The sequence below is a fragment of the Ceratotherium simum genome, chromosome X, assembly GCF_057802395.1.
Source record: "Ceratotherium simum simum isolate JZ-2026a chromosome X, ASM5780239v1, whole genome shotgun sequence".
Classification (NCBI taxonomy): Eukaryota; Metazoa; Chordata; class Mammalia; order Perissodactyla; family Rhinocerotidae; genus Ceratotherium; species Ceratotherium simum.
The window spans coordinates 90,928,533-90,944,887 of NC_141940.1; the positions used below are offsets into that span (position 1 = coordinate 90,928,533).

Consider the following 16,355-nt stretch of genomic DNA (forward strand, 5'->3'; position numbering starts at 1 on the left):
AGTTAAGTATTATTTTCCTAACAGAAAATAAAAGTGAACCTCTTATTCTTTTACTGAGCAGTGATGCAAATTTTTCATTAAAATTCATCTCCACGGTTAAACTTCCATAATGATAATCTGAGATGAAATAACGGAATTTGTTAATTTTAATGGAAATCCAGTCTGGGTAGAAGACCAAAATAAGACTCAGGAGTATAAGAAGCACTATATAGATACCAGGCACAATTCTAATTGCTTTATAATCATTCACTCAATCCTCATAAAAATCCCTATGAGGGGTATGTACTATAATTATCTCTGTTTTACAGATGAGAAAAATCTAGGCACCCAGAGGCTAAATAACTTGCCCAAGGTCACAAAGTTAGTAAGTGTTTGAGCTGAGTCTGAGACCTAGGCAGTCTGGCTACTAAGTACATTCTCTTGGCTGCTTCTTCATATTCAACCATATTCAAACAGAAAGCAATGTTTACTAGGCACACAAATCAATGGAACAGAATAGAGAGTTCAAAAATAGACTTATGTATATATTGACAAAGGTGCAAAGGCAATTCAATAAAGAAAGGATAGTCTTTTCAACAAACAGTGCTGGAACAATTGTACATCCATATGTAAAAAAAATAAAAAGAATCTCCCATACCTTGCACCATATATAACAATTAACTCAAAGTGGATCATAGAACCTAAATATAAAACCCAAAACTCTAAAACTTATAGAAGAAAACAGTGGAGAAAATCTTTGTAATCTCAGTTAGGCAAAGATTTCCTAGGTGTGAAACCAAAAACACAATCCATAAAAGAAAAAATTGAAAATTAGACTTTTATCAAAATTGAAAACTTTTCTTCCTCAAAAGACGCTGATAAGAGAAGACAAGTCATTAATTGGGGAAAAAAAATTTGCAAAACACATATATGACAAGGAACTTGTATCCAGGATATATAAAGAACTCTCAAAACTCAATAATAAGAAAACAAATAATCCAGTAAAAAATAGGCAAAAGATTTTAATAAACACTTCACCAAAGAAAATATACAGATGGCAAATAAGTACATGGAAAAATGCTCAACATCATTAGTCATTAGGGAAATGCAAATTAAACCACAATGAAATACCACTATATGCCTATATAGGCTAAAATCTTTAAAAAACTGACCATACCAAGTGTTGGTGAGGATGCAGAGCAACTGGATCTCTCATACATTGCTGGTGGGAATGCAAAATGGCATTGCCACTTTGGAAAATAGTTTGGCAGTTTCTTATAAAGTTTAATATACAATTTCCATATGATTCAGTAATCCTACTCCTAGGTATTCATTCAGCCAAGTGAAATGAAAACACGTTCACTCAAAACCCTGTATGCAAATGTTTATGTTAGCTTTATTCATAACTACCAAAATTGGAAACAACCCAAATGTCCTTCAACTGGTGAATGGATAAACAAATGTGGTACATCCATATAATGGACTACTACTCAGCAATAAAAAGGAACTCTTGATACATGCAGCAACATGGGTGAATCTTAAATCTACCATGCTAAGTGAAAGAAGCCAGACTCAAAAGGTTACATACTATATGATTCCATTCATATGACATTCTCAGAAAGAGAAAACTATAGGGATAAAAAACTGATCAGAGGCTGGGGGCGGAGTTGACTACAAAGGAGCACGAGGAAATTTTGGGGGATGATGGAACTATTCTGTACCTTGATTGTGGTGATAGTTACACAACTGTATTCATTTGTCAAAACTCATAGAACTGTACATTTTAAAAGGGTAAAATTTACTGTATGTAACTTACACTTCAATTAAACAAATTTCTTAAAATTTAAACATGTCAAGTCATTTTCAGGGCTACATAGCTATACAGCTGAAAGGTTATTTCATGAATGAAAACGGCAGTGCCATGTAATTATAGAAATAATAAATACCAGTACTTTGGCATTATATACATCGATGAGAAGAAAAGCTGAAGTACTATATTTATATCAGCTCATCATGTTGCTAACTATATAACCACAAAATAGAATTATGGATTTTTAGGATTGGAAAGGATATTCCAAATCATCTAATCTAATCTTACATCCTATCACATTCCCTTTGTTTACCCAGATTTGCCTGAATGCTTGTGCAATGCTTACCTCCCCTCACGAGATGCTCAGAGAATTAGAGAACTGGAAGAGATTTTAGGAAACTGAGGGCTGGAAAAGCTAAATGACTTTACCAGTGAGGTGTAGTTGAGTGCAGAATACAAATTAACATTCTAGTCCCATACACTTTCCACTCCCTATGCTTTTTGCCTTTATCAAAACTATATGAGTGAGGAAATTGGAACCCTCATACACCACTGGTGGAAATGTAAAATGGTGCAGACACTTTGAAAAACAGTTTGGCAGATTCTCAAAAAGTTAAACATAGAGTTACTATACGACCCAGGAATTCCACTCCTGGGTATATACCCAAAAGAAATAAAAACATATGTCTACACAAAACTTGTACACAAATGTTCATAGCAGCATTATTTATAAGAGCCAAAAAGTGGAAACAACCGAAATGTCCATCAACATTTGATGACTGGATAAATAAATAAAACAGATAAATAAAATAAAATATCTATTCTATGGAATGTTATTCAGCAATAAAAAGGAATAAAGTAGTGATACATGCTACAATATGGATGAATCTCAAAAACATGCTATGTGAAAGAAGCCAGTAACCAAAGACCACATATTGTATGATTTCATTGATATGAAATGTCCAAAATGGACAAATCTATAGACAGAAAGTAAAATTGTGGTTTCCAGGGACTAGGGGGCGGGGGGAATGGGGAGGACCTACTAATAAATACGAGTTTCTTTCGTGGGGGATGAAAATGTTCTAAAATTAGATTATAGTGACGGCAGTAACATAACTATTGAGTTGTACACTTTAAATGAGTGAATTATATGGTATATGAATTATATCTCAATAAAGCTACTTTTAAAATGAATAAACAAAGAACTAGTTATGGCCTTTAAAACACAACAACAACAACTTTATGTAAAGGATTTAAAACATGTTGACAAATTCCTTGACAATCCTCCCATCAAGAAGTCCCCTCCCCTTGGACGTGGTTGGACTTTTGTGATTGCCTCAACCAGCAGAATACGGCAGAAGTAACACTATGTCACTTAAGAGGCTAGTTAGAAAAAGCCATGCAGCTTCTGCTGGTCTCTCTTAGGACACTTACCCTTGGCACCCAGCCATCACGCTGTGAGGAAGCCTGGGCTACATGAAGAGGCCCGGCCCTCAGTCCCAGGCGAAAGCCAGCATCAACTCGCCAGCCGGCTCTGTGATTAAGCCATATTGAAAGCAGAACCCCCAGCTCCAGTCAAGCTGCCGCAGCTGATGCCACACAGAGCAGAGAGCCAACTCTGCTAAGCCCTACACAAATTGCAGAGTTGTGAACAAAATAAGTACTTGCCACTATTCCAAGCCATTACGTTTTGGGGTGGTTTGGTGCACAGCAATGGACAAGGAGAATACCTTATGTACTTAAAAGGCTAAAAACAGTATCTAGCCCCCTACTGAATGCAGACACTTCTTTCTAGTAGGTCACCATCCAACTTCTGTCTGAATGTTCTGACTAACATGGAAATCAGTTTCTCACAAAGCCACCCCTTCCACTGATGAACAACTCTGGGAATTATGATCTGCCTTATATTCAGACTGGTTCTGTCCTGCCCAATCTCTGGTCCGAGTTCTATCCTCAGTGGTAACATTACCGTCTAACCTCTCTTCCTCAGCACAGGCCTTTACCTTATTAAATAGTAGAGAAATCTTTAGTACTGTCTGATTTTATAGCCAAGGAACCTGAAACGTACAACTTTATCCAAAGTTACACAACAGACGCTGAATAAAATGCAGTTACTTGAATCTCTGATATAAGGGTTTTGTTTAGTATTATTTCTATCGAATATGAGACAAATGTAATGGACACAGGATGTGTTGTCCATACACAAAATCACAATTTTCATACTTAAGTCATTATTGTTTAGAAGACTAATCCTCATTTCTATCACGTAGGAGAAGGAGTATTGGTATGAATAACTGGAAAATGAAAACTACTTATCTGTAGCACTCATCTTCCCCTTGTTTGTACTTAAATATTTCCCGTTTTAACTCAACAAAGCCAGCCAGCCCTTCGAAGGCAGGGATAATTCTTATAATTTTGAGTCTTCCTTGGTGTTTGAGTACATATATACTGAATAATTTGCCTAGCTATGAGAGACAGCATACAGATAACAAGGATAAAAGCATTTCCTTCCAAATGATTTAAACACAGATCTTACAAACCAAAAATATTTCTCATCATGTCAATGTAGTAATTGTACAGTAAACTTTTTTCTTTTTCAAAGTCAACAGCAATAGAAAATGAGCTTCTCACACTGTTGATTACAGTATATCAGTTGCCATGACAACACTTAGTCTCCAAACATTCTTTCTAATTGAGACAATTTCTCCTAGCTTCAGTCCCCTAAGACTGACACAATTACACAATTCAAAACCCAAAACCCAGAGGGTGCCTCTCCATAAAGATACTCGCATTACACAACCTAAGCAAAAGTTTAAACACCACTTTTCCAAGTTGCAAGGAAACTTTTCAGGCAACAAATTTTGTTTTTACACCTAAAGTCTTCTAAGTTGAATAGTAATTGTCTGATATAACTTTAAAATTGTATATGCTGTACTCCATGATCACATTACAGAAGCCTAAACTTTTAATACAAACCTTTCTGTTAATATACATGCAATATATCTCATTTATGTTCTCTGGGCTGTATTTGCATTCTATTCCTTTTAAGATACAATTAAAATCTTCTAGGAGCAAACAAGTATCAGTAAAAGTATCATTGGACTAATACAGAACATTTGTACGCTAGCCCAAATCAGCCTCATGAGAGGTAAGGAACTAGAAAAAAAATCTTTAAAATCATATAAAATTTAGCAGGCTGTCATAAATGAGGCACCCTAGTAATTCCAAAAGAAAAATAAAAATTCCAAAAAGAAAAAACAATGTTGGGAAATGTGGTATCTCCGTTGTCTCAAAATGTAAGCTGGTAATTCTCTTTCTCTAATAGTCCAAAATACTTTTAAACTGGGTTGTTTTCAGAATATAATGCTCATTTACTTAGAAAAATTTTGATGAGTTGAGTTGATCAAGATTTTAACTTTTACTATACACATACCCAGAAGCATAAACTTATTTTATATTTCCAGTAATATCTCTGATACCTCTACAACTACAGTATCTAGCAGTGTTCCCCAAAAATGTTCCCTGTAAGCTCAAAACAATGTCTACAATTGAAAGTTTACCATATGCTCATGGGGAGTGAGGGAGCTTAGATGTTGGTGTCCACTATTCTATTTTTCAATGTGTTTACTTAGCCAAAGAGCAAAAGAAAAAAAATCACAGAACACATCCATTTATCTAAAAGCAGAAAGAATAACATGTGAGATCCCAATTAACCCAAGCATTACGTTAATAAAGGTTAAGTGTAAGGCAATTTATTATGAAGTAATGGGTCAGAGGGCAACCAAGACTACTCTAAATAAAAAATAAAAGCACTTTAGTTTTAGCCTATGATTTCAAAACAAGAAGCTAAAATAAAAATAAAACACACAACCTTCTCTATGGCAGACAGTTAAGCTTAAAGAACACAGAAATACCAAGGATGAGGAAATGAATCTTTTCAAAACTGTCCACCAAATGACGTTAAATGATAGGTGCAATCTTCTTGTGTGACAGAAAGCACAGTACTTTCCATTCCTACATTATAAAATGTTGCTATCAAGTATGGATAAGAGATAATAAATATACCATGCAACCCAAGAAGGATCTGAGAAACAGGGGCAGAAAGATGGGGCTGAGAAGTGTCCAATTTATTAAATCTGACACTGGGAGAACCGAGTTTACATGAATAAATGTTGCTGGGGATTAGAAATCACACAGGAAGATCTATGAAATCAAAACATTAATAAGAAATTTACTATAAAGTATTCATGGATAAAGATATGTTGCATTAAGCAAGGAGTTAACTGTTCATAACACTCATTAAAAAAACCTCATTTGGTTTTGAAGACAAAAATAATTGATAAGTCTATCAAAGTACTTTACTAAACACAAATGGAGAACTATGTAGAAAGAGGAAGCATTACGAAATTTATGACTATGTGTTTTGTGCAAGACTAGTGGACATTTTCAAACCTTTTTTGTTTCTGGCTACATGTAAAAGTAAAAATAAGAGCGTTTTCATTCATTTACAGCAATAGTTAAATATTGCCCGGTTTATGCTGGTTATTTTCACTTTACAGTCTTAAGAGCCATTCCAAGGCTGATTTGATTTTCATTATTCCTTTTGGGTAACTGGAAGAGGAGGGAAAGCAAAGCAGTATGTTCAACAGTCCACTTCGTAATTGAGAAAATTCAGCAGTGGATATACCATTAGGCACCAAAGAGATTTACTGGCTAGGGCAGACAAAAGAGAAAACAGCCACGGAAAGAACAGAAGCCGTGAAAGAGATGACAATCAGTCCCAAGTGTAACTCGAGGACTGGACAAAACCCCGCTGAGTGCTGCCGGGGAAATGAGCAGATTTGAGATTGGGGCATTCCCCGCTCTCCTTCCTTCCCTCGAGTCCCTCCTCAGACGGGAGGTCAGGGTGCAGAGCAGAGGGAAAGCCCCCAGGGGTCCATCTCCCTGGACAAGGAGCTCTAAGGCCCTTTACAGCGCCTCCCAGCCCTCCGTGGCGCCCTCTCTAGCCCGTTATTTCACGGCTCCCCAAAAAGTCATTCACTCCGACTTCAACTACTCGGGTGAGAGAGAGAGGGAGAGAGCGAGCGGGCGTGCGAGTTGCAGCTGTTGGGTTGGCCCGCTGAGCCCTCCCGGGCCGCAAGGGACCCTTACGGAGCGCCTCAGGAGGGCTGAGCGCAGTGGCGACCGGACTCGGGTTACCTTCTCGCGCTGGTCCCAGCTGTACTGCTTGGGTCGCTCCTCTTCGCCCTCGGGCTGCGACTCCTTCTCAGCCTTCCGCCTCTTGGAGAAGAAGCAGCCCATGGTCCCGGCCCGCGGGTCTCTCTGGCCGCTACTGCTCGCTGGCCCGCTCGCTCAGGCACCTCCTGGAGTGTGGCGTGGACCCCGGACGCCAGGGCCCCGGAGATCCCCCGACACTGCCGCGCGGAACCGCCCAACTGCCCGCAGCCTCGGTCCGCCCGCCAGGCCCACCACCCCTTCTCTTTTTCCTGTCTGTCGCCCTGACGACCCACCGCAGCCAATGACCACTCAGCGCTCGATGAGCCAATCAAAGCCCCGCGAGCAGCACTGCGCGGCCTATGAAGGGAGGTCGACGTACGCACCCAACCAATCCACGCCCGGCTTCTGCGCCAGCCCCCCGCCCTGCCCCGCCCCTCCTAGGACTTGGTAGGGCTGTCCTGCTGCTGGGAGTGTCGCCTTGAAGTCCCGTCCTTCTACGTTTGGTTCTCAGTTAAGAAGGTCTAGGCGCGGGAGGGATCCGTGGTCGAACATTAGACTTCAGTTTTATGATGCAAGTGGTGAGGGAACAGGAATTGCTGCTGACACGGGAAGGGGCCCTGAAATTCGTAGTCCTCACTCCTCTTCCCTAATCACCCATCCTCGGCCCTTACGTCGTCGTCTGGCCAGTGTTGCCCCCTCAGGGAACTTCCCCCAACAGCCTCCCCGACCCTCTTTGCCCTCTCTTATGTGCTTTCTTAATACTTCCACGTATCACTCTAAAATTGCACAAGTACTTAGTAAAATAATTATTTGTGTATCCTCTCCCTTTGGGAACTGTGAATTTCTTGAGACCAAAAGGCCTATCTTAGATGGCATGTACCTTTGAATTCCCTAGGCCTGGCCCAACTCCATTCAAGGTACTCCATAAAACGTTTGTCAAATGAATGTGTGAATGAATGCTTGCACACTAGTGAAGGAAGCATTTATAACCTTTTTCATATTTTCAAAGAAAGTGACTAAAGTGTGTGTGTGGAGGAGAGGGGTGGAGTTATGGTAAAGGGGTTCTCCTCATAATGTTTATAGCCCAGTTGAGGACATAAGCATTGCATATAAACCATCAGATCTGTTCTAAGCAAATGGTATAGGATTTGTCTGAAGATATTAACAAATATACACACTAAATATTCACATTTGTTATACTGGAGCTGAATTGACTACAGTACACATGCTTATGTGTACTGCTTATGTAGTAGAAAAGGTAAATTGTTGGTTTAATTCTCTGAGCACAGTACTTTGACGTCTTGGTAGGACATCCAATGCTGATTGGTTCAGGTTCAAATTTGGTTATCTTTTTACTTTCCCACACTTAATCACATCTAGTGTGTTTCCTAAATGAGTCTCTGACTTAACTTGAGCATTAAGAATGTTCCCTTTTTTACTTCCCGTCCTTTATTGCAGAATCAGGAAGAAAAGTGCATGTGCTCAAGTATTAGAAATTACTGCAAATTTAAGTTCCAGATCTTAGGCAATAGAGTCTTTACCCAGTGCACACTTTTTCTTCTTCAGAGTGAGATGAAAGGTCTATGTGAGGATGTTTTGGATAAGACCCTTAGATATTTTATAGTCATAGAATGTTAAAATTGTGACCACCACGTAGTACAGTGGAGGAAACAGAGGTCCACAGAGATCAAGGGACTAAGCTGTGGTCACAAAGAGAGTGGCTGAGCAGGGACTAGAAAAACTCAGAGCCTGTGTTGTCCAGTGCTCCCTCCTGCCCTAAATTTGTTCCTCTGATTCATCTGAAATAAAGAAGTATCTGCTTAGGCCTTCTGACACCTATGGGATCCTTGTCCCACAGTGATGCTGTTCCTCTTAAAGAACAAATAACAAAACTAATTTTAGAGAAACAATCCCTAAAACTCTCATAGTTTTGAAGTATTCATTAATGAAAAACTCAAACCTAAAACAACCTCTATATCCAACAGTGATCTTTTCAGGGATCCTTAAACAAATGTGAAGATAAAGTCCCCTTTATTAAATCCTATCCCACCATCACTCTCGACCAAAAATAAAATAAAGGAAAATTTAATTTAATTTTAAAAACTGGGGACTAGAAAGCCAATGAACAGAGCTAGTGCTAGAACCGTCTTATGCTCTTTCTTTCTCTCACTCTTCCTCTTCCTCCACCCCCACCCCCCCCACCCCTGGCCATGGATTCTCATCACTACTTTTTCTGCAAACCAGCTTTCTTTACTTCCATACTCATCAGCATATACGTGGCTGAGAACAGCCATCCAGCCCTGATTCCTCATGCCTTTCTGTCTGAGTGCCTGCTACAGTCTCTTTATATCTTAGCTCAGATTCTCAAAGGGAGATAACTAGATAAATTGCTGGCAGATCGAGAATAGAATGGTTACCCATCGGTCAAGTGTACACCCCTGGTCTAGTTGCTGCAGCCGCAGGGATCAGCTCCATATTACAAACACGGATGGGGAGCAGCTCCTGAAAGGGAACGTGCTGGCAGCTCTAACTCCACAGAGTCCAGGCAAAAGTCGGTTGCTCCTTCTCCCTGTACCCCTCCTGCTACTTATACTCTTGTGACTTCTTTTCTGTAGAAAGCTGCCTTTCACGTTCATCTGAATAGATATATTCATCTATATTAAAAAGTTGTGTTGTGGATTTGCACCTGACCACAGGCTCTGGAGATGGTCTGGGTCTCCTGTGTGACTTGACCACAGAAGTGACATAGTTGCCCCTCAGAAGATAGTCCTGAAGAAGTATATCTCCACAGCATGAATAAGTCAGTTACCCCAGCAACAATGGCTGGAAAGGTCCCTATTCTTGAGTTGACCTGACACATGCTTGCTCACTCCTCACTCACCTAAGGAGACACTTTACATAAAGCAAGTGAAGGAGAAGGAAGGGAGGAGTCTTTCTGTTATTTATTGCTGCCTAACAAACCATGTGCAACTTAATGGCTTAACACAATGATTATTTATTTTGCAATTTATTATTATTGCAATTTATTATTTTGAATCTGCAATTTAGGCAGAGCTCAGTGGGGACAACTCAACTCTGTTCCATGCTACATCCAGCGCCTCAGCTGGGATGACTCGAATGGCTGGGGGACTGGCCAGGAATCCTTCCATAGAAATCTCAGTTCCCCACTTTGTGATCTCTCCAGCAAGGGGCCTTAGGGCAGTCGGAATTCATATATCGTGCTGAGGGCTCCAGGAGCGAGTGTTCCAAGAGACCAAGGCAGAAGCTGCAGGGCCTCTTATGATATAGTCTCAGAAGACACGCAACATGCTTCCACTGGATTCTATTGGTCACACAGGGCTGGCCCTGATTCACTAAGGGAGGGGACTAAACAAGGGAACGAATACTAAAAGACACAGATCTTTGGGGTATCATCTCAGAGGCTGGCTACCACAGCGGGAGTCAATTCTGTCAGTAGTGTTACATATGTACTGAAGAAGAGGATTGGAAGGTTAAAAAAATTGTACAGGCAAATAACTTTTTTTTTTCCTTTAAAAGATTTCTGAGGGGGGTGGCCCCGGTGGTGTAGTGCTTAAGTTCGTGCATTCTGCTTAGGCGGCTGGGGTTCGGGGGTACGGATCCCGCATGTAGCCCTACACACTGCTCATCAGGCCATGCTGCGGTGGCATTCCATATACGAAATAGAGGAAGATGGGCACAGATGTTAGCTCAGGACTAATCTTCCTCAGTAAAAAGAGGAGGATTGGCAACAGATTTTAGCTCAGAGCCAATCTTCCTCACCAACCAAAAAAAAAAAAAAAGATTTTTGAGCCAAAATCTCTTCTTATACTTTAGCTTTTACGTAGTTCTTACTGATTTTCTTTCACAATCTTATTGACCAGTTGTAATTATTTTTAAAAGCATCAAAAATTGCCTATAATCAGATTATAAAGACTGTATATTGTTCCGACTGCTCCTAGCATGAGGTATCTTATTCAGAGTTGTTGGTAAAATTCTTAATGTAAGCCAAGTAAAAGATATTTGGAAGTTAGTACAGAAGAAGAATAACAGGGGAAACAGACTTCTCCCTCTGATGGGGGTGGCGAGGGTTGAAGAGTCAAAAAGGCTTCTCAGAAGTGAATGGCTTTAGCAGCACAAAATAAAAATAATTCTAGTAACTTTTCACAGTAAAGCAGTTCCAATGGAAACTATTTTAAAAAATATTTTCTGGACTTAAAAAAATGTTTTTTTATGTATGTGTGTGTGAGGAAGATCAGGCCTGAGCTAACGTCTGTGCCAATCCTCCTCTTTTTCTGAGGAAGACCAGCCCTGAGCTAACATCTATTGCCAATCCTCCTCCTTGTTTTCCCTTTTTCTCCCCAAAGCCCCAGTAGATAGTTGTACGTCATAGTTGAACATCCTACTAGTTGCTGTATGTGGGACGCAGCCTCAGCATGGCCGGACAAGCAGTGCGTCGGTGCGCACCGGGATCCGAACCTGGGCCGCCAGTAGTGGAGCGCACGCACCTAACTGCTAAGCCACGGGGCCGGCCCCCTAAAAAAAATGTTTTTCAAGTGGAATTTCCATCTTCCAAATAACCATTTCAATACTTTTCGGGAAAGGGACAAACTGTGACAGAACTAAAACCACAGAGCTAATCAGAGTATGTTCATAAAATTTGTTTTTATCCTCAGGATTTTATTAATAAAAGAGAACTACTTCTCATTTCACTGAAGCTAAATGAGAGATTACATTTCCTAGTTTCCTCTACATATGTAGACCAAAAATAAGCTCTCAATCTGACACCTAGAAGATCCCAACCCACATAATTGCTAGTTGGCAACATTTGTATAGTATAAAATTCCAAAATAGTGAAAAAGAAAGATTGGGCAAGATAACTGATGCCACAAGGCAAAAGTTTTAGTAAAATGATATTTAATAACATTTCCTAAATCTTACACAAGAAACTGGTTGATATCATATAGATGACCAACACTTAAGCAGGCCTGATAGTTCCTGGGACTTTTAAGAATACAATTTCTTTCCTACTCACACTTTTCCCCCTCCCCTGGTTCCTAACAAAAGCAAACAAAAGTCAGGGCTCATTCTAGACAAAATCTTCCCTGAGAGCTGCGCTGCTAGGTTTTGTCCGATTCCCACCTCCTCGCCTCCCCACCACAAACACCCAGCTGCACAGGGCATTCTAAGACCAGGATAAGAAAGTGAATCAGCGAGGAAGACATCTCTTTAGCACTTCTTTCATGCATTCACTGATTCTTGTGGTGCTAAGAATGGCGTCTAATAAACAACAATTCACTCTAAGACAGGGAAAAATCTGGGATCAGTAGGCTTTGAAGTTTATACAATTTGGGTTGGGTCCTTTTTTTTATTGAGGTATAATTGACATAAAGCATTATATTAGTTTTAGGTGTTCAACATAATGATTGGATATTTGTATATATCGTGAAATGATCACCACAATGAGTCTAGTTAACATCCATCACCATGCATAGTTACAGAATTTGTTTTAATTCTTGTGATGAGAACTTTTAAGATCTACTCTCTTAGCAGCTTTCAGATATGCAGTACAGTATTATTAACTATAGTCACCATGCTGTACATTACATCCGCATGACTTTTTATTTTATAAATGGAAGTTTGTACCTTTAACTCCCTTCACCCATTTTGCCCACCCTTCCACCCCCCGCCTCTGGCAACCACCAATCTGTTCTCTGTATCTATGAGCTTAGGGTTTGTTTGTTTTTTTTTTTTTTTTGAGATTCCACATATAAGTGAAATCATATGGTATTTGTCTTTCTCTGTCTGACTTATTTCACTTAGCATAATGCCCTCAAGGTCCTTCCATATTGTTGCAAATGGCAAGATTTCATTCTTTTTTATGGCTGAATAATATTCCATTGTGTGTGTGTGTGTGTGTATATATATATATATAATCATGGATAAATGTGATATATATATCATGTTTTCTATATCCATTCATTCAGCAATGGACACTTACACTTAGGTTGTTTTCATATCTTGGCTATTGTAAATAATTCTGCAGTGAACATGGGGATGTGCAGATATCTTCTGAGTTAGTTTTTTCATATTCTTTGGATAAATGCCCAGAAGTGGAATTGCTGGATCATATGGTAGCTCTTTTTTAAATTTTTTGAGAAACCTCCATACTGTTTTCCATAGTGGCTATACCAATTTACATTGGGTTGGGTCCTTTTTAAGAAAAATAATACAAAATTATGAATACAGAATTGTTAGGGCCCCTCTTGGGGTGCCTACAGGACCTGTGCAAATGAAGGGCACTAAAGTTTACATTTCATTAGCTATACTCTAAGCCACTAGTCCAAAGGTATTAGGGATATTATTTCTTGGGGAGTCAGGATCTAAATTCACACATACTACATATTTTTCATATAGTAATTGGCTTCAGAGTGTATACATGACAGCATATTATATAGACAAAGGACTAAGAAGACCAAATTTTCCTGGAAATGTTGCAGATCTGCCACAACTTATGAAAAACATCAACAGGAACAAAGAGACCCATAGGTGCAAGCTGGTGAAAGCCACTCAAAAATCAGGTACTGGAGTCAGATATGCAAAGAACAAAATTCCTAATGCAAATTTACTAACCTGTTAACAGTCTGCAAGAGACAGCTACATAACCAGATATTCAGAGGACCAGTGGTACAAATTTAGTCAAACCCTTAAAAACTTTCCAATGAGAAAGATAAGTTAGGATCTTGAAATTTATATGCGAACCCAGTATTTCAATTCTAAATTTGTATGACAACAAATTTTTCTTTTTCTCAAACTGTTTATAAAACTGATGCTTATGCTTCCTATTGAGATACTGTAAGTTCTTATCAAAGCTGTCATACTGTTCTTCCTTGCTAGCAGAAATAGTCTCAGATCCTGCATTTCTTGTCCAGCTTTTTATTTTAACAATGATACCATTTTATTTTGTAGTTACTTACCCTGTTGCCTCCTGGTTGATAACCTTTGCTTGAAAAGGGTACTACCAAAAACGTACTTTTCAAAATATAAAACAATAATTCCTATACAAACTGACAGTGAACCAGTATCAGATATTGGTTTAATTCATTAATGAGGAAGCCAAAAGATCAACAAGCTGGTTCAAAGAGGATATGAGAAATGGGGCTTTTTATAGACAATGAAGAAAAAGGAACGTTGAAATAAGATTGCTACCATGGATACAAAACTGGTTAATGTCCTATCGAGCAATAAAACCATAAGCTTTGATGGGGGGCCGGCCCCGTGGCTTAGCGGTTAAGTGCGCGCGCTCCGCTGCTGGCGGCCCGGGTTCGGATCCCGGGCGCGCACCGATGCACCGCTTCTCTGGCCATGCTGAGGCCCCGTCCCACATACAGCAACTAGAAGGATGTGCAACTACGACATACAACTATCTACTGGGGCTTTGGGGGAAAAATAAATAAATAAAATCTTTAAAAAAAAAAAACAAAACCATAAGCTTTGGGATATTTTTTACTGGGCAGAAAAGAAAATCATTGCACTTTACTAGTTTTCTATAAGTTAACCTCTAACTTTACAGACTTTATGAACTATCTGAGTCCTAATCAATAGTAAATTGTGTGTCAAAGAAGTTACATTACCTTACAGAGTCAGCTGAACCTTAGTTGGGCTTATTGGACAGTGTTTCAGAACACTATTAAAAGGCCATGCCATCATCTTGCTTATTTCCACATTTTGTCTAATTTTTCTTAACATTACTCCTGGGTAATGTGATTGCTGCTATTTTGCAGTTACCTACAGCTAAATCATAAGATTTGAAGTTTGGCATTAGTGTGTCCCTCAAGAATTTTGGTCTGGAGTTTGAAGCTTTGTTGGTTCTCTTCTTTGGGTTTCAGAGTTGCAAAAAATGTGCTCCTTCATGATTTGTTCTTCAGACCTCTTGGTCTGAGAGTGTGCTGCCAAATTCGCCAGACTGAGCAACTGGTGACAGGACAAGCAGGAAAATCTTAGGCTGTGTTATGGGTTAATTGTGTCCCCCTCAAAACTCATATGTTGAAGTCCTAATCTCCAGTACATCAGAATGTGACCTTATTTGGAGACAGAGTCTTTACAGAGGTAATCGAGTTAAAGTGAGGTCATTAGGGTAGGCCCTAATCCAATATGACTAGTGTCTTATAAGAAGGGAAAATTTAGACACAGACATGCATGGAGGGAAGACAATGTGAAGAGACACAGAAAAGACAGCCACCTACAAGCCAAAGAGAGAGGCCTGGACAGATCCTTCCTTCACATCCCTCAGAAGGAACCAACCCTGCTGACACCTTGATCTGAGACTTCTAGCCCTCATAGCCCTTCTAGCCCTGTGAGACAAGAGATTTTTGTTGTTTAAGCCCCCTAGTCTGTGGTATTTTGTTATGGCAGCACTAGCAAACTAATACAGGCTGATTGTGGGAGTTTCCTTTCTGCAATCATGTGGAATGATGATTTGGTTTTTTCAGGCTTATGATCAGAATGCAACAACTTCCTGTGTGAGAGGTTTAGTACACAGTTATCAACGGAAGAGTCACGGGACTTTTTAGACTGGCTGCTGGACTTAAAGAGTTTCTGACAAGACAAGAAACATATTTTAACACTGGCTTTTAGCTCTGAAGAAACAGGGCTGTAAAAAACACACCTCATAAGGATTGTGCTTCACCTTCTGAAGTCCTGTTTCACTCCACTTATAATAAAAAATGTTTCAGTTAACACATTACCCGTGCTAGTCTCTATGTGCCATTCTCCTTCAAGATAAGTCCTAACATCCTCAGTGCCTGCTAAGGCCCAGGAACATTACTGGGAGTGTCAGAGGCCTTTGTGAGGCCAAGGAATATGATGTGGTAAATCTTATTGCAGTGCCAGGCACCTGCTCTCTGGGCCATATTATGGCTCAAAGCCACAGAAGGATCTCGGGAGGGTCGAGTGTTGAACTAGTTTCAGCAGGTGCTGATCCATGACAATTAGGATCTCTCCCGCAACAGAGTAATTGCCGTAGGTGCAAGTTCTCCATTGACCTTCTTGCATGTAGTGAAGACAGTGGCCTGTTTGAAACTAATGAAGTTTTCTCAAAACTCCGTAAATTGAAAAGCGGTCTAGACAGAATTCCAAGCCTCCTTACCTGCACATTGTAGAGGAGTGGCTCCACCATGGTCCCCTGGTACCTTGCATGTATCTACATGGGTTACATAGAAAATGCTTGTACCACAGATGGATCCAAGACTTGGCAGAATGCCTCTGATCCTTCTGGAACATGAGAGCATGGGAGGGTCGTGAGAAGCTGCTTCAAAGCCATTTTACCACTCACCTCCCTGTCTCCCCTGGG

At 39.9% G+C, this 16,355-nt stretch overlaps 2 protein-coding genes across 2 annotated transcripts in view; one reads left to right on the forward strand and one right to left on the reverse strand.

Moving 5' to 3' along the window:
• The window catches only part of RP2 (RP2 activator of ARL3 GTPase), a 32,320-nt gene extending 25,064 nt beyond the window's left edge, over nt 1-7,256 (reverse strand). The window contains exon 1 of the mRNA XM_004434987.2: nt 6,989-7,256. Coding sequence (XP_004435044.2) covers nt 6,989-7,090 — 102 coding nt within the window. The 5' untranslated portion in view covers nt 7,091-7,256. The remainder of the gene's footprint in view (nt 1-6,988) is intronic.
• The window catches only part of LOC101398697 (uncharacterized), a 727,039-nt gene that overhangs the window by 375,658 nt on the left and 335,026 nt on the right, over nt 1-16,355 (forward strand).